This window comes from Prionailurus viverrinus, chromosome B4 (assembly GCF_022837055.1).
Source record: "Prionailurus viverrinus isolate Anna chromosome B4, UM_Priviv_1.0, whole genome shotgun sequence".
NCBI classification, from domain to species: domain Eukaryota; kingdom Metazoa; phylum Chordata; class Mammalia; order Carnivora; family Felidae; genus Prionailurus; species Prionailurus viverrinus.
In genome coordinates, this window is record NC_062567.1 from 45220781 (window position 1) to 45245615 (window position 24835).

The 24835-nt window shown below is 40.2% G+C and overlaps 1 protein-coding gene across 2 annotated transcripts in view; it reads right to left on the reverse strand.

Annotated features, from left to right (window-relative positions):
* GUCY2C (guanylate cyclase 2C) overlaps positions 1-24835 on the reverse strand; it is a 96617-nt gene that overhangs the window by 14658 nt on the left and 57124 nt on the right. For both annotated transcript variants that reach the window (XM_047865939.1, XM_047865940.1), the window contains 10 exons: positions 20180-20261; positions 16787-16892; positions 13854-13916; positions 12954-13025; positions 12383-12487; positions 7859-7945; positions 6649-6781; positions 4465-4602; positions 3605-3693; positions 1836-1927 (listed from right to left, as the gene is read on the reverse strand). In XM_047865939.1, coding sequence (XP_047721895.1) covers positions 1836-1927; positions 3605-3693; positions 4465-4602; positions 6649-6781; positions 7859-7945; positions 12383-12487; positions 12954-13025; positions 13854-13916; positions 16787-16892; positions 20180-20261 — 967 coding nt within the window. The remainder of the gene's footprint in view (positions 1-1835; positions 1928-3604; positions 3694-4464; positions 4603-6648; positions 6782-7858; positions 7946-12382; positions 12488-12953; positions 13026-13853; positions 13917-16786; positions 16893-20179; positions 20262-24835) is intronic.

Genomic DNA, 24835 nt, shown 5'->3' on the forward strand with positions numbered 1-24835 from the left:
CCTGATGTTTTCTCCTTAGAACAGAAAGCTTGGGTCCTCTGCTTTGGATTCTGTGTCTCCCTCTGCCAATCCCCCTCTCACATTCTCTCTCTTTCTCTCAAAAATAAACAAACATTAAAAAAAAGAAAAAAAATGAAAAAAAAAAAAAAAAAAAAAAAAAAAAGAAAGACTGGGTCCTAAAGCACAAAACCTAACTCTGGATGATCTTGTTAGGCCAAGGACACTTCGACAAGATGCCAGCTTTCTTCGACGCTGGGACACATTGCAAGCCTTGGTGCAGAGCTCAGTCAGGAGGTACATTGTCTGTAAGGTTGTTCAGTATCGAGATAATGTTTATACCATCTACAGCACCATAGAAGGGGTTGAATAAATACTACTATTTCATTATTACAACAACGATTTAAGTTACCACTTCTGCCCTCAAGGAGAAGATGGCCTCCATCATAATCCCCTGAGGTGGGGAGGGATGTTTGTTAAAATTTCAATACATTTCTGAGTCTACCTCAGACCTACATAACTGGAAACCGCTAGGTCTGGGATTATGAAACTATTTTTTAACAAGTTCCCCAGGGACTTTTCCTTGAAGCCACTAGCATAGAGTCTAGTTGGGAGAGGGAGCAGGTGTAAGGAATAAAGATAGATGATCTCCCTTTGTGATGAATTGATTCAATTAAAACAGTTTTCTCAACCCTGACTGCATATTCTAATCACCCAAGGAGCTATTATAAACCCCTATGCCAGCCTGCACCCCTGACCAATTACGTCAGACTCTCTGGGGCAGGGCTCAGGCACTGTTGTTGTTTTTTTTTTTAACATTCCTGCCCCACCCCCTCCTGCCTGGTGATCTCAATGGGCAGCCAAGTTTGAGAACCACCCTATTAAAGGCTACGTATCAGGGGCCCAGTTTATCTTCACGAGTTTACATTTCACTTATCATATATACAGTCTCATCGGATCTTAGTAAAATGTCTGTGAAAAAATTAAAAAATGAGCAAGAATTACATCATTTGTTATTTTCTGCTCCTTCCACACAAATGACAGATTAGATGTACCCTTCAATGACCACTTTCATGATTTCACTTGACCTCATCTCAGCCCTGGGCTTTTAGGTTCCATAAGTATCTGAATCTTTGACTTAATGAGAAGTATGGAAAATAAGAGCTGGAAGGAATTGCAGAAATCATCCTATTCAAGTCCAGTTTTAATAAAAAGAAAATTGACATCCAGTTAGGGTAAGCACTTTGCCCAATGTCCTACAGCAAGCTATTACCAGACCCTAGTCTAGAAGCTGGATCTCCTAATCTCTTCACTGTTATTTTTTTCACTCTAACTGAAAACACGGAAAATCTAGAATTCAACCTTACTGGATAATTGTGTGCTTTTTTTGTTTTTTTAAAATTTTGGACCCTGAATTAAAATCTGATTCATGGCACAAGGCTTAAGCACCTAGGGCCAAAGTTTCTGATTTTAAGATTTTAAGAGCTTCTTGATCTTAAGAATGATCTAGTGGCTTTGCAAATACTCAGGACTCGTGCTAGACTTCTAATTATCTCCAGAAGGGTCAGGGAACTAGATTTTTAACAGACATATTTATGATCAGCCAGAGTTTATATATTAACCAGGCAAGTTTTGCCCTTGGCTATTTAACTTTTCAAGTGATTATTCCCTGAGAAAATGGTCTGTTGGTCTCCATCTCATTTTAATTTTTTTGAGACAGGGGTTGCAGTCTGGGGTTTTTCATTAGAACACGCATTCCATTCTGAGGTGCCACTGGATGTCAACTATTATTAGAAAAATCAGAAATAAGTGAGGAAAAGCAAAAATTTCAGCAATACCCAAATATCTTGGCCAACGTAGACTCAATTTTCTTGAAATCTGGTCTCTTCTCTGGATCTTCCTCCCAGCAGTTTTTTACAAGTAGATAGACCTGAAAGAAAGAAGGGGTGGATTTGCTCAGGGGGTGGTATCTTCTCCTATTCTCTTCCCTTGATGGGAGTAATTGAGGCAGGGAGTATTTTTTTTTTTTTTAAGTTTATTTACTTTGAGAGAGTGAGAGCCTGAATCCAGGGTGAGGGGCAGAGAGAGAGAGAGAGATGGGAGAAGAGAACGTGAAGCAGGTTCTACACTGTCCGTGAGGAGCCCCACGCAGGTCCGAAACCAAGAGTAGGCCACTTAACCCACAGAGCCACCCAGGCGCCCTGAGGTAGGGAGTATTTTTAAAACATCTCAACTCTGACAATGAGGCTGAGATTGCTTAGTTCCCCTCAGTCTGTCTCCGCGCCACCTTGCCTCACCCGTCCCTTGGGCCCTAAATTAATGAAAAATGTGATATGGGTTTGGATGGGGCTGGACTGTCGGCAGAAAATGCTTTACAGAAGTTTGCAGGGTTTATGTGCAGTGGGTATGAGGCAGTGACTCTAATGTGAATCTCTTCCGCAAGGGCTTCCAACCACAGCGACCAGCAGAATCACCCCGAGAGGTTTCCAGTTTCCTGTGCTCACGCTCCACCCCAGAAGATTCCAATTCCCAGCAGTCCCGCCTTGTCTGAGTCAACCATGGCCTGGAATCAAACGATCCTACTGCTGACAAATCTTCAGAAGGTCCATAGTAACCTAGTGAAACCTCACAAGGCCTGTGCGTGCGTCATTCACCTCACTTCATCTCGTCACGTGAGCACTTGATCATCTCACGTCATCACAAGAAGGGTGAGCACAGTACAAAAGGATATTTTGAGAATGAGACCATGTTCACATAACTTCTATTACAGTATATTGTTATATTGTTACAGTTGTTCTATTTTATTATTATTCTTGTCAGTCTCTGACTGTGCCTAATTTAGAAATTAAACTCTATCAAAGGTATGTATGTCTAGGAAAAAGCCTAGTATATAGAGGGCTCAGTTCAGGTATCCACCGGGGGTCTTGGAATGTATCCCCTGTAGATAAGGGGGGACGACTATATACTTTTCTATTATTTTTAGATGTGGGCATATTCATTTTTTAATCAGTAGGTGGTATTTATAAGCCTAAGAAGTATATGACATGGACATCTTGATCTTTTAGCTCCTAAAAATTGAGAGGGTGATATGTGCTTCAGAAGCCAGGTCTTGAGGTGGGAGAGGTGGAAAAGGACATGGGGCTGATGACGGTGCCCAAAGAGAATGTCTGAGTCCTGGCCCCTGGATCCAGTGCATGTCACCTTATTTGGAAAAGAGGTTTGTGCAGATGTGATTCAGTAAAGGACCTTGCAATGGGAACATTATTGTGGACCACCTTGGTAGGCTCAGTGTAGTCTCATGAATCCTTATACAGGAGGGAGGTAGAGGGAGAATAGACAGAAAAGATGAAAATGGAACCATGGAGGCAGAGATTGCAGTGTTGTGGCCACAAATCAAGGGAAGTCAGTAGCCATCAGAAGCTTCTGGAAGAAGCAAGAGACGGATTCTCCCCTAGAGCCTCTGAAGGAAGCATGACCTTGTTGACAACTTATTTCAGACTTCTGGCCTCCAGAACTATAAGGCATAAATTTCTGTTGTTTCAATCCACCAAGTTGCTGGCAATTTGTTATAGCAACACACAAAACTCATGTAGGGAAATGCACTCACTTCCAGTTCTTTCTCCTCTGCCGTTTCCAGGAACAGATCTGGGCGGAAGGGTTTTACTCCATTGGAATTCTCTACTCTGAAAATCTTCTCTGATGGGATGAAAATTATGCAAATTACAAGAAAGAATACAGCATGAAAAAATTTTAGCAGCAGCCAGACCCTGAATTGGTTCACCCACCCTGGATGGGTACGCAGTGAAAATATGGCAGAGCCCAGGCAAGCACTCAAAGAATGAATAACCACCAGGCGAGGGGTCTTATACTCACTTATACCCAGGGGGTTATTAGCTTAAGTTAAGGTTACTAAGTCTCTGAAACTTAACTTGAATACCACTACCTTTAGTACATTTCCTCCAAGAGCCTAGCCTGCCCTCTCTACATCCCTTAGACCCCCACCCTCCAGAGAGTTAAGACCTGGGACATAATAATTACACAGTAAGCAAGGGTTGGATGAATGGAAGGAAGCATTTCCCCCTTGAGAAGACCTGTGACAAAAACTATAGATCTTCTCTCAGTAAGAACTAAAATACATATGTTGTGCCACGAGAGTGATGTAGCTCAGGTGTTAAACAGACACACATCTTTTCTTAGAATCAGAAAGGAAGGGGGGAGACCGTAAGGCAAGAGTCTTCAACCGACAGTAACACTGACAGTAACGACACCTGGTATGTTATATGCTTTTCAGAGCATTCTACCATTCTTCCTGTCAACCCCTCCAATACCCCTGTGTGACGTGCAGTGGAGATATGCCATTACTTCTGTGGATGAGGGGACTGAGCTGTGGTCACAAAGAGATGAGGGTCTTGGTCAGCCTAGAATGCAGGCTCCCAGAGAGGGCAGATGGCTGAGTCCAACTCTTACCATTCTCATCCCGGCAGCTCAACGTGTAGAAGGTTTCTCTCCGCAGGATGATCTCCTGGGCAATGATCCCGTAGCTGTACACATCTCCTTTCTGGGAGATGCTGGCCTGGCGGAGGTGCTCCGGGGCTGTCCACAGGTCTGTGAATTCAGCATTGAGATTGCAAAGTTGAGGGAGCTGAGCGGCTCGTAGGTCTCCAACCTGCTTTTGTTCTTTAAGTCCCTATCCCATGCACCCTGAGTATGAGTGGCTCTGAACTTAAACGTCCCAAACTTTTGAGGGGTTTATGCTAATGCTGGTGATAGGGAGAGAATGCACACTTGCCTCTTGAGCTGACTATATAATGCCAGGATTTGGGTGAGGTCACATGGCAATGTGGTCCCTAAAACTTCTAGAATCATAGTCCTGAAAACCCTCGAGCCTACCTAGAATAGCACTTGGTGTATAGGAGTGCTCAGCAAATATTTGAGAACGACTACAGTAGAATATAAAAGGCTGAGGATTTAATAGCTTGTGGTACATAAGGCATAAACCTATGAAAGCCTTCATAAATAAAAAATACATAAATTTATATTTTTATTATAAAATATAAAATATGTATACTATATGTATATTATGTAATATGGAACATATTATGTATAACATATATGCATACCCATTGAAACACATTTAAACAAAGAGCCTATCAGTGATATTTTGCAGGTTGGACATACTCACAGACTCCAAATCAGCTATTGGCCACAGATGTGTTTTCTTGTGTTCCCACAGTATTCTTGAAAAAATAATGCATACAGTTTTCTCACATTTTACTCTGTGCCTGCTACTCATTAATGCTTCACACAAGTGAAGTGCTCCTGTGTTCTGTGCTTGGTTCCTATAGACACTTGGGTTTTGGACCCTATCACCTAACTTAGCTAGTAACACCAAGGGCATACATTCAATTTCTCTCCATCCCTTGCAAGTTTTCTAGGATCACCTAACTCCTTCTAAACTTTGAGATTTTCTTTTTCAACGAAAAAAAATCTTTAGATTCATGTGGTGAGGTATGATACGCTTATGCTGAGGCACATTTCCCTTGTTTGGTTTTCCATCCAAATGTTCATTGCCTTTTTGAATTTATGTCTTGTTAATTTGTGTGATTTGTGATTCACATACAATTGATCCTAATGGTTTGGGGTAGAGGACAGGTAAGTGGATGAGTTTACGTTAAAACTTCAGGTAACCGACAGCACAGATTCGCAGGTATAACTGAGTGATGTTTAAGAGGATAGCATTTGATCGGCAATTCATCTGATTTTGTGTCGTGGTGAGTCATCTATTAAAGGAGACTTGTTCCACCACAGATGAACCATGCTTGACACATGGTAGGTCTTCATCAAGCACTTATTGGATTGAGTCCAATGTCATCCTACGCTGGATGAGACTGAAGAAGTAGGGGCGGAATTGTAATTTTACTTTTATTGAGAGAAAATGAAAGGATTGCAAAGTAGAATTAGAAATCAAATTTGGGTTTTTGGATCTAGGTGGTATTTTGAGGCTTTGTGGGAGTGCTATATTTCTGAGGCTGTTTAACCCCGAGTTATAGTAGAGAATGGGTAAATGTTCAACATGAAAAGCTCTTTATACAAGATAAATCACTTTTCTTTGTGTTTCTCTTTTGGCCCTTATAACAATCCAGAAAGGGATAGGTAAGAATATATTTTACCAATAAGAGTGGGTTTTTTTTCCCATTATCATAATCACAGATAAATGAATGACAATTTGGAAACAGGTCTTCTGCCTTGTATTCTATCTTCTTGGGCAAATCTCAGCCTCTGAGCCTCAATTCTGACTTATACAAAGGAAGAGAGTTAGACTAGATGATTTCTAAGGTCTCTCACTACCCTCACCTTCTCTATTTTTTCACCCTGTTCTGCTTCCACAGCCAGTAAGTTCTTCATGATTTCCTCACTGATATCCAGAAACACATGGATAAAGGAAACCCACAGAAGAGATTTGTTCAACTCAAGAAGCACTTGTTGAAAACTGGCAAAAACTGACAAGGGTGTAGTGGTGGAGAATGAGCCAGCTGTTTCCTCTTGTGGCTCCAAGTGTTTATTTTCTGATCAGTATCACCACTCCCTGACCACTTGTGAGAATTTTTTTTTTTAAGTGGGGAACTAGTAAAAATGTCATTCCTTACAGACCTTTTGTTGGAGGCAAAATGGAACTGCAGCCAAAATCAGTGATCTTTACCACCATTCTACTGTCTACCACACAGTTGGTGGATTTCAGGCGGCCATGGACTTCGGTCTTACTGGAGTGCAGGTATGACATGCCCTGTAATTTTTCAGATGGCAGGGAAACAAAGAGATATGACACTCTTCAGCTGCTTGGTTATTTTAAAGAAAGTAATAACGTTTTGAAAGCATTTCAGCATGCAGACAGAATCACACCACTAGAATTTAAATTTAGTTCCATTAATTCTACTTTAAAAATATTGTTAATGCCCTAATACTTGCCTAAGCACTGCATCTTAAAAGGCAATTGTCTAAAGACTCTGGTTAAACATTTATGCAGAATATGAAACAAAGGGTTGATTCTAATTTTTTTTTCAAGTGTTTCTGCTTACCACTTAGTCTGTGATCTTGGGGTGTATTTCTGGTTTTCTACCTCAATAAAAATATAGACTTGCCCTTCTGAAGGGAGGGGCAATTCAATTACGAAAGGGCAAGCCTCCCCAACCCCGACCCTTTTTTTTTGTGTGGGGAGGTGGGGTGTGGTGTTGCTGTGCTTCCCTCTGGTGGCCAGAGGTGTCACTGCAGAAATTGGTCTTCAGCCTGGATCACAGGAGTGAAAAGTGGCAAAGAGGGTGGGTATCGTACAATACTTTTTAAAACCGATTCTGGTCCTAGATGACTTTCAGGCTATTTAAGGCTGTATCAAACAGCTCAATCTTGGGATTGACTTGTCTTTGTTCTTGAATGACGCCACTGGCAGCCACTTCCTTTTTTCGTATACTATCTGGGAATACACATCTCCAAATTCATTAGTGCCTTGAGCAAGAGGGTTGCCTGTCCTGGACATTTTCTCTTAAAAAGATTGTTGTCTTGCCTGAAGCGTAATATGATTTTGATTTCCAGCAAGTCTATGAAAATGTGTACCCCAAGTTCAGAGCAGGAAAAACATAATAATAAAAAGTAATAGCTTGGATATCGAACATTTATTTATACCAAATATCACATGAAGCACGTGCATTATTTATGAAATCCTCACAACAACCCTCTGACATAGGTACTATTTTTATTATCATTTTATGGATAAAGAAACCAATGCTCAGAGAGGTTGAAAACTTGCTAGACCTGTTTTCCTATGTTTAATTTTCATAAATGTCTCTTTTGTTTGTAGGTCTCTTACCTTAGCAATGTCATACAAGACCGAGATCTTAAACTCCCAATCCATGAATGTACCATCAGGGTAGGAGATGGTGTCATTTAAAACTTCCTGAACAGCAGAAAAAGAAAAGGAAGAAATTGTTGGAAGGAAGGATCCTGTGGAGATTGTTATAGGCTAATAATGATCTTCTAATCATGAGGCCTGGGGCTCAGAAGCAAACTGAAATGCCATTGTCCTGTTTTTCCTGAACATGTATTTCTTTCCTTTCCTATGAAACATCAGGTGGCTGTCGCCATAATAAAATGAGGAGGAGATACTCATCGTATTCCAAATCCTGGTTCTTCTGCCAGACAGGGGGAAAGGAATGAGCAGACACCTGCCTGGAGAATGGGCTATCACAGGTTGTGGGCTGCAGGTTCTGTTTCTCCAAAATCACACTGGTGATTAGCAGGAATTGCTATTAGGGAATCCCGTCCTCTTTTTTTCCTCACGGGATCAATTGCATCCATTGGCTGACAGCTCTGAGTTTTCTTTACATTTACCAAGTACTCTGTCAATAAGAGCGAGTTCTTGGATTTTGTGTGAATTGTACCACCTAGAAATTTGAACTTACTATTTTAACACGATGATGGTTCTGTGAAGATGCAGGGTTGTAGCTAAGCAATAACTATTCTTCACAGTAAAACTCGAATAACCGAATAATAGGTTCCTGTTTGGGGAAAAAGCCCAATTTGACCTTTAGTTTTAACTCAGGAACTGTACCAATGACTTCCAGTGAAGGGCGTGTAGTCATTAATCATTTCAGATAAGGCTGGTTTAGCTGCGGCTATCAGGCCCGGTTAAAGGAGGGAAATTATGGGCAGACAGTCTCTGAAGTAATTCTTTCCCTTAGCACATGATATATTTTATATTTTTATTTATTATCTCTTCTCCCTATGGAAATGTAAACTCTGTGATACTTTTTGTTCCATATCTTCAATATCTAGTACAGTATCTGGCATATCTAGATGTTTCATGAGTGTTTGTTGCATAAATGAATCAATTGTTCCTAAACAAGGTTAGCCAAGGTTGTTATATATTTATAAGATGGGAAGCATATTGTCTTTTATCTAGGGAAACACTTGCCCATTTGTTTCCTTACAAAAGTAGGTTCTGATGGGATTTGCCAGGGACTGAAGCCTGGGGGCAGGAGGGGGATGGGACTGTAAAGTCTGCACTGGCACAGCCTTTGCTTTGAGATTCAAGACACAAAGGAGCAGTTTCCTGTAGAAGCTTCTGTCCGACATGATGCTAGAAGGGGGCCCCAGAGCACTCGGATAAATGAAGTTTCCTATCTTACAGCAGAGAGCCCAAAACACTATCTAAACATTGACTGGGCATGTTAGGGATTAAAAGGCCACGTGAAACCCTTTGACCAGGCCCTATTAATTGGTATTCTAAAATTTCCTTTCACTGAAATCGAATGATCAGATTTGGTCTAGGCTTCATAAGAAAAAAACATTTCTTTTTGTTGTTGTTGGTTGTTTTAAAGTTTATTGATTTTGAGAGAGAGAGAGAGAGAGAGAGAGAGAGAGAGAGAGCACACACACATGTGCACATATAAGCAGGGGAGGGGCAGAAAGAGAGGGAGAGAGAATCCCAAGCAGGCTCTGCATGGTCAATGTGGAGCCCAAGGCAGGCCTCAGTCTGCAAGATCATGACCTGTGCTGAAATCAAGAGTTGGATGCTCAACCAGCTGAGCCACCCAGATGCCCTGCCCGGAAAAACATTTCTATAGATGGCTCCTGACTTATGATGGCTTGACTTGCATTTTTTTTTTTTTAACTTTACAATGGTGTGAAAATGATATGCATTCAGTAGAGATAATACTTCAAATTTTGAATTGGTATCTTTTCCCAGGGCTGGCAATTATGATGCTGGGTGGGCAGTGAGGCTCAGCTCCCAGTGAGCCACTGGATCAGGAGGGTAAACAACCAATATACTTACAACCATTCTGTGTCCAAACAACCACCCTGTTTTTTACTTTCAGTACAGTGTTCAGTAAGTTACATGAGATATTCAACACTGTTGTAAACAGGCTTCGTGTTAAAAGATTTTGCCCAACTGTAAGCTAATGTAAGTGTTCTGAGTGTGTTTCAGGTAGGCCAGGCTAAACTCTGCTGTTTGGTAGGTTAGGGGGATTAAATGCATTTTTGACTTAAAGATTTTTTTAACTTATGGCTTTATGGGGACATAAGCCCATTGTAAATTGAGGAAGATCTGTAATTTTGAAAGACTTGAGATTTTTATGATTAGGAATGTGTGTTTATTTTATATCAGCACCAATTTGAATGATCATTTTCAGCATCAATTACAATGATTATGAGTTTTCTATGACCTTTTGATATGATGCATTATAGTAATATTTTTTCCTTTCATAGAATTAATCCTATCTGATTATATTATGGTTTTTATATACAACTGGCTTAGAGTTACTAGTATTTTATTTATATTTTTTCCATGTAATTTCATAAATGTAGTTAGTCTTTAATCATATTTTACTATCAACTTTATGCTACCTTGCTGAATGCTAAATGAATTTAGAAGATGTTCATTTTTTATTTAGCATTGCAATAGTATTTACATAGACAGTAAGGATTAGTTTTTGAGGCTTAAAATAATTAAGCTGATCTGGTATTATCTGTAATGGAAATTATAATTTCTTGTATCATTATTGTCCTATTTCAGTTTTTGCTTTTTGAGTCAAATTTTCATGATCATATTGCCTCTGAAAAGATTCCTTTTTTAAGATTTTATAATTTAAGTCAAATGAGGTATTCTTTCACAACTGAAAATATCTTTTTCACAGCTTTATTTTTTATCCTCACTTTTTTGTATTTTTGTTTTAAAAGTTTTAATTAGAAGTATGAGAGGCTTTTATGTTTTATATTTTAAAAACCTAATGAATGCACCTTAAAATTCTACATTTTAAAAAAAAATTTTTTTTCATGTTTTTATTTATTTTTGAGACAGAGAGAGACAGAGCATGAACAGGGGAGGGTCAGAGAGAGAGGGAGACACAGAATCTGAAACAGGCTCCAGGCTCTGAGCTGTCAGCACAGAGCCCGATGTGGGGCTCGAACCCAAGGACCGCGAGATCATGACCTGGGCTGAAGTCGGACGCTCAACCAATTGCGCCACCCAGGTGCCTCTATGCCGTACGTTTTGAAAGCTACTATTCTTTTAATTGAAGGCTATTGAAAAAAAAATCTAAGTGATTAACTTAAAATTTTTATTATTTTAAATTTTTATTGTATTATGAATATTTAGATTTTTGAAGTTGCTACTGCACCCAAACTTGGTAGTTTGGCTTTGTTATAGGGAGGATATGGAGGTGATTAAGAAATACTAGGTCTGAAAGTAGCCCAAAGGCAGAGTGACCACACATCCTTTTTGACTGGATCCAATTGCTTTCTATATCTGCTATTCTGACCTAATTGTTACAGTACCCCTTTCCTTCTCAAAATATCGTGATAAATTATATGATCATCCTACCCAAAGGCATTTCAAGGACCGAAAGCTCTCATAACATATGCCCAGACAGTGCACAAGGTGAGGTGCAAATATTTCAATGCTCTTTGAAGCAGTTGCCCTGGACTCCTTTCTGCTCCTGCCCATTTCCCATTTCTAGTCCTGTTTCTGCTTGAAACCTCACTTTGTTTCTTGTATTTAATGGTTCTGTGTATGCCTGCCCTTCTGGATGACCCAGTGATTTGATATTCCTAGCTTGATGCTTGGTTCTCCCTAAGAACTCATCCCTATCTTACTTTCTCTTCCTGCTGGACCTGCTCAGCCAGAATGCCTGGCCACATCTGGCAACACCTGGGCCAGTCTCAGTCTCTCCCAAGGGAGAGAAGGGCAGGAATTTAGAATGTAGCAGAACCAGGACTAGGGACAAGTCTCTAATGCTTATTTGGTGCTATCATAATGACTATCCATTTTTCTTTTAATGTTTATTTATTTTGAGAAAGAGAGGGAGAGTGTGTGTGAGGGGCAGAAGGGCAGAGCAAAGGAGAGAGAGGGAGAGTGAGGGAGAGAGAGAGAGACAGAGAGAGACAGAGAGAGAGAGAATCCTAAGAAGACTCCATGCTGTCAGCGCAGAGCCTGACATGGGGCTCGAGCTCACGAACTGTGAGATCATGACCTGAGCCGAAATCAAGAGTTGGACGCTCAACTGACTGAGCCACCGGGTGCCCCTCCATTTTTCTCTTAACACAAAAAGAAGTGTGCAAGTAAAATAAAGTGAATTTAGAAGTTATCACTGACTTTTCCACATCTGTTCTCTGTTTTTTCAAGTCTACGCTCTTGACTATTTTTGTGTTTTTTTTTTTTTTGTAAAATTGTAGTTAAGTTTGGTTGACAAAATCTAAGTGATCTAGTTAGTAAGCATATGGACGTAATAATTCTCTGATGTTGTTTCATGGGTAAACATTTAAAATTTCTATGAAATCTTTTTTTCCCATACGGTGACCAGTTAGGAAATTGGAAATGATCGTGGGTCCTTACCCGGAGGGATCCTCTCTCGCAGTATTCGATCACCCCAAAGATCATGGTATCAAGCTTCACGGTGCCGTAGAACTTGGTTAGGTTGTAATAGTCCATCTGAAGCAACTAAGATAACATGTTTATTTACAAAGCAAGTCAGGCAGGACGGAGCACCACAGTACAATTAATATGCTAATAAAACATGTCATGTTTTAGGTCTTTGGGAAGATGTATTGTTCTTGATACATTTGAATGTCAGTACATTTCTTACTGATGCTACATCGCACTCAACAGTTTTGCTTTTATCGGTGAGGAGACTGGAATATGAACCTTTGACTATGCTCAAATCCTATCAGGGCCATTTTCCAGGACATGCTAATAGATTTCTAATATGTTTTACACCATCAAACACCATTCTTCCACTTCTGCTGGTAGAATTTTCAACCAAGAGGAGTATAGTCACCCATTTCTTGGTCTGAGGGCTTATTTGTCACCATCCCCAATAACATCTTGCACCACTGGAGACTTTGGTGCTTGGGCAAGATGGAGTGAGCTATTTCTCACTTAAGGATTTCAAGTTGGAGACACATACCTTGTTCAATTCTATCTTCTGTTTCTCAGTGAAATTGCCATCATTGTGCTTCAGATCCTTTAGAATCACTCGCTACAAAAATCAATTGAATTAAGGAGATAATGTTGTAGCATGACCACTGATATGCATATTATAATAATTTGCTGTGGGTCTATCTTCCCAGCATACTGTAAGCTCTTGGGAGCAGTGACTATTTTATTGATATTTATATCTTAGGTTCCCAGTGCCTGCCTTAGGCTCAGGTTTGAATGTTTCTTTAAGAATAACTAAATGAGGGGCGCCTGGGTGGCGCAGTCGGTTAAGCGACCGACATCAGCCAGGTCACGATCTCGCAGTCGGTGAATTCGAGCCCCGCGTCAGGCTCTGGGCTGATGGCTCGGAGCCTGGAGCCTGTTCCCGATTCTGTGTCTCCCTCTCTCTCTGCCCCTCCCCCGTTCATGCTCTGTCTCTCTCTGTCCCAAAAATAAATAAAAAAAAAAAGTTGAAAAAAAAAATTAAAAAAAAAAAAAAAAAAAAGAATAACTAAATGAAAAGGGAGGGAGGGAGAAAGGGAGGAAAAAAGATACAGAAGTCCCACATGGGACTGTTGTATTCCCACTGCCATGTGCCAAAGTAGAACACCAGGGTAGTTTGGACTGCTCTGAACTCTTCTATTTTTTCTTTTCCTTCTTTACACTCTACCACCTCTTAAAAATTCTATCTGTCTTTCAATTTTCCCACCATTGTGAGTTTGGTACCCTTGAAGCAGAGCCCTGCCCATCCCTGTGATAAGCTCCAAGAAGAGCCCCTCGGGCCAGCCCCCACCATTGCACTGCTACCATCAGAAGCCAGGGGAATGTTGGGTAGCAGGCCTGGAACATAGCCTATTGAGAGTTCAGAGAAGCAGAGGAGACTAGTCACCTTCTTGTCGTATTTGCACTGTCGGAGTCTCTGAATTGTGTCTCGTCTCTTGTCATCATCAATCTGGCACAAGAAAAGGCTAATTATTATAGAAACTTCGTATCTTGTCCCATCTACTGCCAAAGGCAGAGTGACTCTACCAGGTGGGCCCTATCTATTGGTTCACAGCATGCTGGGCAGGCTCCCTGTCACTACTCACATTCACTCTCCAACAGGGTCTTCTTTCCAGGGATCTGCTTCTCAAGCTTAACTCTGGGTCCTCCACCCTTTGCCTCCCTGCTTGTGGCCTACTGCAGCCAGGGATTTCCTTTGCTTCCTTCTCTTCTGGCCCATCCTACTGGGAATCTTGGCCTGTAGCTATAGACGGTGCTCTTAGGGAAGTGTGTTGTGCACTTGAGTTGCAAACTCGTGCCTCAGGCCCAGTTAGCAATGCAAGTGAGGACACTGGGCCGGGGGTCTAAGGAGGGCAGCTCTGGGTTCAGCCTAGAGTTGCCAGATCATCTGATTTGTCAAAAGAAGCTGGTAATGTGGATTCTCCTGTCCCATTCCAAAATTTTTATATTTGGCAATTAATTTGAAAAGATGTTAAATATTAAATGAAACACACACACACACACACACACACACACACACACACACCCCTACAGGCTAGATATGGCTCTTGATCTGCCAGACTTCTGGTCCAAGGGCAGAAAAAAGGTTGAAAACTATTGCCTCTTTCAATTTGGTTTGCATAAAAACCTGTGATGTATTATAATATTGGTTACAACCTATCTCATAGAACCTTTTGAAATGTGAGTGAAATAAAGTACATCAAATTCCAAGCATGATGCCTGGAACAATGCAGATTAATAAATGTCAGTTGTCTTCTCTTCCTCTTTTCATTTTACAAATGAGCTACATAAGGGTTAAATGGCACTAAGTGTCACATACGGACAGACAGCAGTATGTGAGCTTGCTGTCTTGTGTCATATTCTTTTTACTGAGCCCTTGATTAGGTCACTTAAACTATTTGAACCTTAGTAACTTATCTGGGAAATCCTAACTGACAGGGACACTGGGTATCAAATGCAATAAAGTTTGTGAAATTGTTTTACAAGCTTAAGCGTTTTATCCTCAAATGAATTATCATCATCTTCATCTTTTTTTTTTTTTCATCTGTTACTTATCCCTTTGACTTTCCTGATTTCTCTTTTTGTCTGGCTACTTTGGTTTTCTCTTCCTTTCTGTTTTAGTACAGGAATGTGCTCTTTCTCATCCCATCCCTTGGTCTTGTTTCCTTATCTCTGTCTTCAGCGCATATACAGGATTTGAACCACTGCCTGTGCGGTGGTGTGGCATTTTCCCCTCTTGCTGACTTTGGCTGACCACCTGGGGCTTTCTCCCTGCTCCACATGACTCATGGCACTGGAAGACCTCTCCTTACAGCCAGTTCCTGGCTGCCTGCTCCCCAGCCTTCCTGAAATTCAGAGTGACTCTGGCTCCCCATCCCCTGAATTACCTCTATTCTGTCCCAAAGACTTATTGTCCCAAAGACATACTCCTTTAGCCAGATGAGTGGGCTAATCTGATTGAATTAACACATAAAAAATTCTGTAATGTCTGATGAGGGATGGATGGGTTATATTTCTAGGAATACTTACACCTCAAGAAGACAGAGACACAATATTTTAGGCTTCGTCAAAAAGAACGAACATGAAGCGTGAGGTTTGAGATAGTGGGGGAGGCTTGTGAGGAGTGGAGGCATGGCTGGATGTGTGCAGAGGTGGGCCACGTGGCAGCCTGTGCTGGTGTCATAAGACGCAGAGGAGTACTCGCTCCTTCTAGAGGTCTCCTCTCCCCTCCGGGGGTCCTGCCAATTAGTCATTTACGTCCAAAAATTCTCTCTTGGGAAGCCCAATAGTCTTATGATTGTCTGTACCTTTCTGTGAATTACTGCAAGGTGGATTTTATCCTGACACTTGCCTGAAACAGAGTGGTCTTTGCGAATAGAAGTTTTATGTGTGAGCTTCTGAATGCAACAGGAAGGATGTTCAGAGAAGGAGCATTACAGGAGGCAAGGGAGACCTAGTCCTCGTATAGTGTGAGGGGGACCTAGCTCTCGGAGACAACATGCAGGAGCTGGGTGGAGTGACAAGAGCTGGTAGGGTGGCTCCAAGGACAAACCTGACCCGGCCCAAGGCTGAGAGACCCCACTCATCTCTTCACGTGGAGGTTCTGGGTCTCCCTCTTCTCTTAGTACGCTTTGGTATAAAAACTCTGATAAAAATACGGTCAAAGATAGGTTTTAGGATCTCAGCCTTCACAGTGAGATAGACTAGGTTCAAACTGTGGCCATGTTCCTGAAGTTAACCTGTTAACCTCACAGGACTCGGGCGAAGATGAAACGGGTCAATGCATCTGGCACAGGAGAAGGGCTCAGCGTCAGCTCTTATTGGCAGTAATCCTGCTCATTAGCTGTGTGTGTTCCTGCACCTGTTTCCTAACCCCACATCGTTCAGTTCCCTCATCAGCAAAGTTATGATAAAGTTTAAGTCTTGAGTTCCTTGTCAGAAACACTGCGGATGAGATAATATGGATCCAGCATTGACAGCAGTCAAGGGGAGGCATTATTACTGGCTGCTGTGATATTTCCTGGCTGAGGGAGAAGGCAGGCAAATATCAGCAGAGGCCTCATTCTTCAGCAATGAGCAAGATAGGCCATGCATCCTTAGGATGGGCAGAGTAGTAGCCAAGTTTAAGTGGAACTCAAATTCTCTATCCTGACGTCTATGTTAGGGCAAAGGAGGATCAATGAAAACATGGGAAGCTGAGAATTAGAAAATGTCTAAGTTCTAGACTCTCCAACAAATGATCCCTGCTTGGCCCATTTCTTAGCACACTACCAGTCTTGTCAAATACCTGGCAAGTTGCACTAGCTCTAGCTTTCATACCTTCAGGCTAACATGGTTGGTCTCATTGGTCTCCAGAGGAAAGATATTTTCAGGAGGAATGTGGGACCATTTTTTCTGACGAAGTTCATATTCTTTCTTATATTTTCTGTGAAAGGAATAGAACCAGTCAATAGGTTTTTTATTAACATTCATGCCATTTAGCTTCTGAACACTAAGAGAAATTTAGAACACTGATATTCTCAGGTAGATATGCTGTGAGACAGGTTAGCCCCATGATGTGACTCCATATTCTTTAGAGTGGTGAATTCTGGCTATTAGTGGAGCTATAAGGATTTCTGATGTGTTTCTCCCTTCCCTTCCCTTCCCTTCCCCATCTCCCCTTCCCTTCTCTCCCCTTCCCTCCCCTCCTCTCCCCTCTCCTCAGGTCCTTCACTAAGGCAGCTCTTCACTATAATGAAGAATCTGAACTGATGATATGGAAACAGTAAGGAAAAAACAAAAAAAAATTAAGCTTGAAAAGCAAAAATGGTAATTTTTAAGCCACCAGAGAATATACCAGATTCCTAAACAAGCCAGTTCCTCTTATGCATTTGTGCCTTTAAAAAATAACTGTAGGGGCGCCTGGGTGGCGCAGTCGGTTAAGCGTCCGACTTCAGCCAGGTCACGATCTCGCGGCCCGTGAGTTCGAGCCCCGCGTCAGGCTCTGGGCTGATGGCTCAGAGCCTGGAGCCTGTTTCCGATTCTGTGTCTCCCTCTCTCTCTGCCCCTCCCCCGTTCATGCTCTGTCTCTCTCTGTCCCAAAAATAAATAAATGTTGAAAAAAAAATTAAAAAAAAAAATAAATAACTGTATAAAGAAAATAGAAAAGCATAGAGAAAATGTAACACGCATTTCAACGTTCAAAATGTCACCTTTTTAAAGTGTTTCTCCCAGACAGTATAGATAAAGCAGAATTCTTGGGTTATAGGAAACACAACTTTTTGTAGATATTGACAAATTATTTCCCAAAGTGGTTACACCAGCTGACCCACCCATGATTAGAATTCCTGTTTCCTCCATATTCTTAACATTTGGTATTAGTAAACTGTTTTTTTTTTTACCATTATGATGTATGTGAAATGGTATTTAATTGTTGCTTTGTGCTTCATTTTTTCAAAATATAAGCATTTCTTTTTAGAAAAAAAGGTGTTTATTTAATTCGAGAGAGAGAGAGCACATACACACATGTAATCAGGGGAGGCACAGAGAGACAGGGAGAGAGAGAATCCCAAGCAGGCTCTGTGCTGTCAGCATAGAGCCTGATGTGGGGCTCAAACTCACAAACCATGAGATCATGATGTGAGCTGAAATCAAGACGGACGCTTAACTGACTGAGCTACCCAGGAATCCCCATTTTTTTTGATTACTAGAGAGATTCAATGTCTTTTCAAACACTCGTTTATTGCTTATTTTAACTTTGTTGTATAGAAAGTTTAGTTTTCATTATGGCCACATTCATTTTTTTTCCTTCTGTAACTTACCTTAACTGAGAAATATTTTCCTAGTTGAGATCACAAAGTCATTTTCTATTAATTTCTTCTCAGTTTTGAAGTTTGAGTTTCACATTCAGGTCTTTATTCCATTTATAATCCATATGGAATGAACTCTATGTTTGTGTATAGTTTCAGGTAGGATTTTAATTTCATTTTTTTTAGGATTTTAATTTCATTTTTTTCCATGTTTCAAGGCTACTGTGCCAATATCATTTCCCAATTGACTTGTAATATCACCTCTATTGTATTCCAAGTTCCATTGCTTGCTGTGTCTGATTCTAGAATCTGAATTTTTTCCATTGAGCTATTTGTCCTTGAGTTTGTCTTTGCTTGTGGTCATTTGACAAACTTCTACTCACCTTCTTAACCTCATCCGTGTGCCCTTATTAATGTCCCCTAAGCAGAAATGATTATTTTCTTCCTATGCTTTTCTGAGTATTCCTCTATTAAGTACATATAAAATAGTATATTACTGGCCAATGATTATGATCCTAAGACCTGGAGGCAAAGTAGTCTTATAGCCTTGAAGGCTCTCATCTCTGCATTTCCAAAGACTCTTGGGACCCAAGAGAGCCAACTGTCATCCATATTGAATCAGAGGATGCCATAAACCATTCACTACTTTTCTTGTATAGGCAGCTGTAATGGAGAACTATGTGAATAACATCTGTCTACCAGATCTCATTTGGACACATCACTGCTCTGGCCATTGGGAAACCCTATCTCTGCCTCCTGTGTTTAAAGAAAATGGAAAATGCCTGTTTCTGCACGTTATTGTCTCTTACCTTGTGATTTACCCCTATCTTAAGCTGACAATCATTTGGACTTGGTTTCTGAAGGACAACTGCCACATTGTGACCTTGCTATTGACTGGATTTATTATCCTCAAATTGTGGTTTCTGGTTACCTTCAACTAAATGACCGCAATACACTGTATATGTGTATATACATCTCAAATTTGGGGTAATGCAGTTACAGGAGTCAAATTCTGCCTTCAGACTGAACAGAGAAATCTACTTCCTTTCCTGGAGAAAACTTTAACAGATATGGAACAGTTTGGATGCTCTCATGAGAAAGTATAGTGACACACAGATCAACACGTGTGATACACAGAGAAAAATTGTTATCTGGTTCAGTTGGGAAATGGGGGTGATTCTGACAATATAATATGATAGAAAGTTTTGTGTGTTTAACATACACAGATTAAGAGGTAGTGTGATATTCACTCATTCATTTATATGTTCAACAAATATTTGTGAGTATACATTATGCCTCTGTCACTGTGCGGGGCAATCCATATGTCCAAATTGAGTAGAACAACCATGGAACTGATGGTCAGAAGGCCTGACTGCTAGTCTTGGCCCTACACACTACCCGGTGGTATGATTAAAGACGAGCCATTAGGTTTTCTGGGTCCCTTTCCCCATGCGAAAACAGGAGGAGGTAGATGATTTCAAAGGACTCTTCCAGACTGAACATATAGAGACTTTGAAATTTCCCACAAAATGCCAATAAACAGCAGAATAGCTGTCTCTACCTATAGAGTGCCCATTATATGGTTGTCACTATACACACCTCATTTCAAGTTCTCACAACAGGTCAGATGAGGATACCGAAGCTAAGTAACACATCATAATGCACTCAAAATCACACAACTAGTAAGTCACAGAACTGAGCTAGATAGGCGTTCAGGTCCCTCTGACACCAAGCTGTAAGTGATCTATTCAGTACCATTCTGCCTGTGATGTGGTCTTTGATGCAGAATGCCTTCATGATCTTCGATCTGTCTAGAAACCTTCTTGTGAATGTATATTACCATTGATGACATCAGACTTCTCCCTCTCCTGCTCCCTCCCTCTCTGGATGATGAGCACAGTGAGACAAAGAGGGTGACAGGTACCTCAGCACCAGAAGAGCGATGAGGAGGAGCAGAACCACAGCTCCTGTGAGGGTGAAGACCGCAATCAACAGGGCTTGAGGGCCTGTGGCAGAAAAGACAGTGAAAAAATGCATTAGTAAGGATCTTTGAAGAGCGAATAAAAACATTTCAAAGACTCTAGTTGTATAATCTAATTTGAGGAAAGGGAAAGGAGAAACTTAAAAAAAAATATTGATCTTTATTAATGTCTTCATTGTTAGTTCAGGTCCTGTATCTGTGGTCTCTGAAGAAAATTATCTGGAATGTGCCAGGGGAAGTGGTTTAATTCCAGCTATCCTTATAATCTGCTCACTGTACTTCTTATGGGAATCACCAAATGTTACAAGAACATAAAATAGTTTTCAGTGCAGAGATAATTTTGGTAGGAAGCCCACCTAATATCCTTGGAACTCATATACCTAAGGAGGACTCGTAGAGAAAGAGAACAAGCACAAATCAGAAGAAAAGTCAGTCACTGTAGAATACCAAGTGACAGTGTTGCCTGCTGGTCCTTCCCAAGCACTACCAGGTCATTGAGGGAAGTCACTGAAGAATGTAAGTGACTTTATTTATTAGAACACTAGTTGTAGGTGGAGCCGTAAGGATGGAGGGATTTAAGAGACTCACAGAAGGGTAAGTGAAACTCAGGAAAATGTGGATCTAATCCAAGGAAGCATTGAAGCAGAATCCGAATCTACAAAGGAACAAGGCTTTATTGAGAAGGACAGCAGCAATAGTAAAACTGTGCAAGAAAGTCACGGTTCATATATGCCACAATGGATTCAGTTCAAGAAGGGGAAATGGAATGGATTCTAACCAATAGACAGAGTGCTATTTAGCTTTATATAAATAATGATGAAAATGTTTACTAATTTTCAACTTTTAGAATCAAATTGTAGGTAAATGGCAGAGGGCTTCACAGAGGTACAAAACAGATATTATCAACTATGAAAAATTAAAGAGAAATACAGGAGACTCTGGGAGATAAGAAGGAGGTAGAAGGAAGGATAGGGTCACTAGTTGGGAAGCAAGAAGTTTTTTATATAGTTGATAGAATAATATTAGAAACTTATGTGTATTAATCAAAACTACAAAGGCATCCAATAAATGAATTGACAAAAAATATATAGCTATATTGAGAAAAGGTTAGAAAAAAGTAGGGCTGGTAAAGATGAACCAAATCTTTCATCAGTACAAGAAATAAACAGATAACCTCTAATATTTATAAATCAAGAAAGATATTCATATTACTTAGAAATATGCAACAAACTAAAGTCAGAAGTGATTGAGAGACCAAAGTTGACAGAGACGGGACCAGGCACACTCACTTTCCACTATGAATATTTCTACTATTGGGTTTAAAAATCACATGCATGAATTTGTCGTCACTAAAATTTTCTCCGTGCTTTTTATAAGGGGTGGTGTTGAAGAATTTATGCTTTGCTGCTAATGTAGGATGTTGCTTCTGCTTGTTATCTTGTTTTCTGCTAAGGGAAAACCTACAACAGTGAAAATTTGAGCGCTGGATTTCTGTTCTCATCAGGGAAGAAACTGATTAGTACTCTGTATTTGGAGTTGCAGTATGGGCATGTTTGACTGTGTGAATTCTGCTTATTACTGTGATCATCACTTCCCTCACCTAGCCACCACTGCCATTGCCATCACTCTCCAATTCCACGCAAAAAACGAAGTCAATACAAGAAATACAATTCTACTCATCAATGATTCTACTCATCAGTCTACTAAGATTACACATCCCCCTAGACTAGAACATGAATTGGAGGGACTAGGGGGAGCTTCCGCTGGGTCATTGCCCATCTCAATTCCTATATGCCCCCGACAGTATGAACATCTCACTGCACCATATTTAAATATACTATATACTATTTAACTATAGCGTTGTTAATTCAACATACTTTTCAGTTTTGCTTAAGTTAGTCAAGTCACAGTATTACATTAGTTCAAAGGTCAAGCTTCTGCTGCTGTGGTTATCACATTGTATTTAATTCCATTTACAGTGAAGGTAGAATGATTTTATAAGCCCACAGTCATAGGATAGTTAGAAAGAATCTTAGAGTTAGTTAACAGATGTCCTGATTTGAAGGAGGAAGAAACTAACACTTGGAGAAGTAAATTGACTGAAATTAACACAGGGTGGATTAGTGCTGAGTAGAAATGAATTTATAGTTATCTCATATTGTTCCTTCCTTCCTTCCTTCCTTCCTTCCTTCCCTCCCTCCCTCCCTGTCTCCCTCCCTTCCTCCCATTCCTTCCTTCCTTCCTCCCTCCCTCCATCTCTTCTAAGGCACTAAGTTGGGCAAGCAGATATGACTAAAGAATAGACCCTACACTCACACAGTATATGGTTTAAAAAGATGTGTAAACCAATAAGTGTGATATAAATTCTATACTAGAAGTCTGGTGGGATTTGGGAAAGATCAATGGGACGCTAAGAAAAAGCTTAGAAAAGATGAAATTCAAATTAAATGTTGAAGATGAGTGGATGTTTACCAGTTGTATGGAAGAGTGATACATTTTAATCGGAGCGAGTAGCATCACTGAAGACACAGGGGCACGAGGTTGCAAGACCACCTCCCACCATTTTTTTAAGGAAATAGGAGGAAGTTGAGGGAGTAGGGAAGGGACTTCAGGAAAGATGAAAGAAAGATAAGTCTGGAGAAGTAAGAAGATAAATGGACATTTTGTGCTGTAATAAGTCATTTAGACTTTATTCTATGGGTAAGGTAGAGCTGCCAATTGAGTGTTAGCAATAATGCAACAATATGACTGGATCCATGCTTTCATTCTGGTGGCACTGTTGGTTAGACTAGAGGTGGGCAGGGAGCAGGACTGAAGCAGGAAGTCAGGTGGATGTTACTGTAACCCAGGAGGCAGATGATGATGGTTTAGAACATTCCCTGGCATTAAGTAAATCTTTGTAGAATGAATGAAACCATAGTGATAGTGTTATCTCAGTTGAAACATTCTGACACTTAGTTGGCAGTTGTGTACCCAGATAAAAGACCAGATGAAATCTTGTTTACTATTTGAAAGATTGAATTACTTTATATTTATAAAGTTTGAAGTTAAATGTAGTAACAGTTGAGTAATGAAAAGTTCTGGCTAACTGAATTTTCTGGCTAAATGAAGATGAAGTGAAGTTGCCCAGGATGATACAATGTCCCTGTAATATGAATATTTAATGTGATGTCTCTTAGGTAAATAATGAGAGTTCTCTTAAAAATTACTTTTTGAGAAGTTGAGCATTTTATAAAGCACAGATCCTTCTATTGAATAACCCAAATATCCCAAAACTCTTAAGGAAATATATTAAAAATACAAGCTGACATTGTTACCACAGGCTATAATTAAGGGAAAAGAAAAAATAGTTGCAACTCAAAAAGTTACAAAGGAAAGAAGTAAAGAGTTGCAGAAATCCATGAGAAAAGAGATACATTTTAAAAGTTAAGTGTGGTTAAACCTAGGAAGCTTGCAGATGGTTCTACAGATAATTTTAAAAAGCTTGCTCATGAAAAGAAATCAACTTTAAAAAACAATGATAGTATTGTTTTTCTTTTTCAAGATTGCTTTGGGTATGGGGGTCTTTTCTGCTTCCACACAAATTTTAACATTGTTTGCCCTACCTCTGTAAAAAAAGCTGTTGGTATTTTGACAGCGACTGCATTAAACGTATAGACTGCTTTGGGTAGTAAAGACATTTTAACAGTATTTGTTCTTCTAATCCATGAGCATGAAATGTCTTTCCATTTCTTTGTGTCATCTTGAATTTTTTCATCAGTATTTTAGAATTTTCAGAGGACAGATCTTTCACCTCTTTGGTTAAGTTTATTCCTAGGTATCTTATCTTATTATTTTGGGTAGGATTAAAGACCTAAATGTGAGACCTGAAACCACAAGAATCTTAGAAGAGAACTCAAGCAGTAACTTCTTTGACATCAGTCATAGCAACTTCTTTCTAGATATATCTCCTGAGGCAAGGGAAACAAAAGCAAAAATAATCTATTGGGACTATATGAAAATAAAAAGCTTCTGCACAGTGAAGAAAACAATCGACAAAACTAAAAGGCAACCCTACAGAATGGGGGGTGAGTATCCAAAATATATAAAGAACTTATAAAACACCCAAAAAACAATTAATCCAATTAAAACTGGACAGAAGACACAAACAGATATTTCTCCAAAGAAGACATCCAGATGGCCAACAGACACATGAAAAGATGCTCATCGTTACTTATCATCAGGGAAATGCAAATCAAAACTATAATAAGATATCACTTCACACCTGTCAGAATGACTAAAGTCAAGAACACAAGAAACAACAAATGTTGGGGCGCCTGGGTGGCGCAGTCGGTTAAGCATCCAACTTCAGCCAGGTCACGATCTCGCGGTCCGTGAGTTCGAGCCCCGCGTCAGGCTCTGGGCTGATGGCTCGGAGCCTGGAGCCTGTTTCCGATTCTGTATCTCCCTCTCTCTCTGCCCCTCCCCCGTTCATGCTCTGTCTCTCTCTGTCCCCAAAATAAATAAACGTTGAAAAAAAAAAATTAAAAAAAAAAAAAAGAAACAACAAATGTTGGTGAGGATGTGGAGAAAAAGGAACACTGATGCACTGTTGGTGGG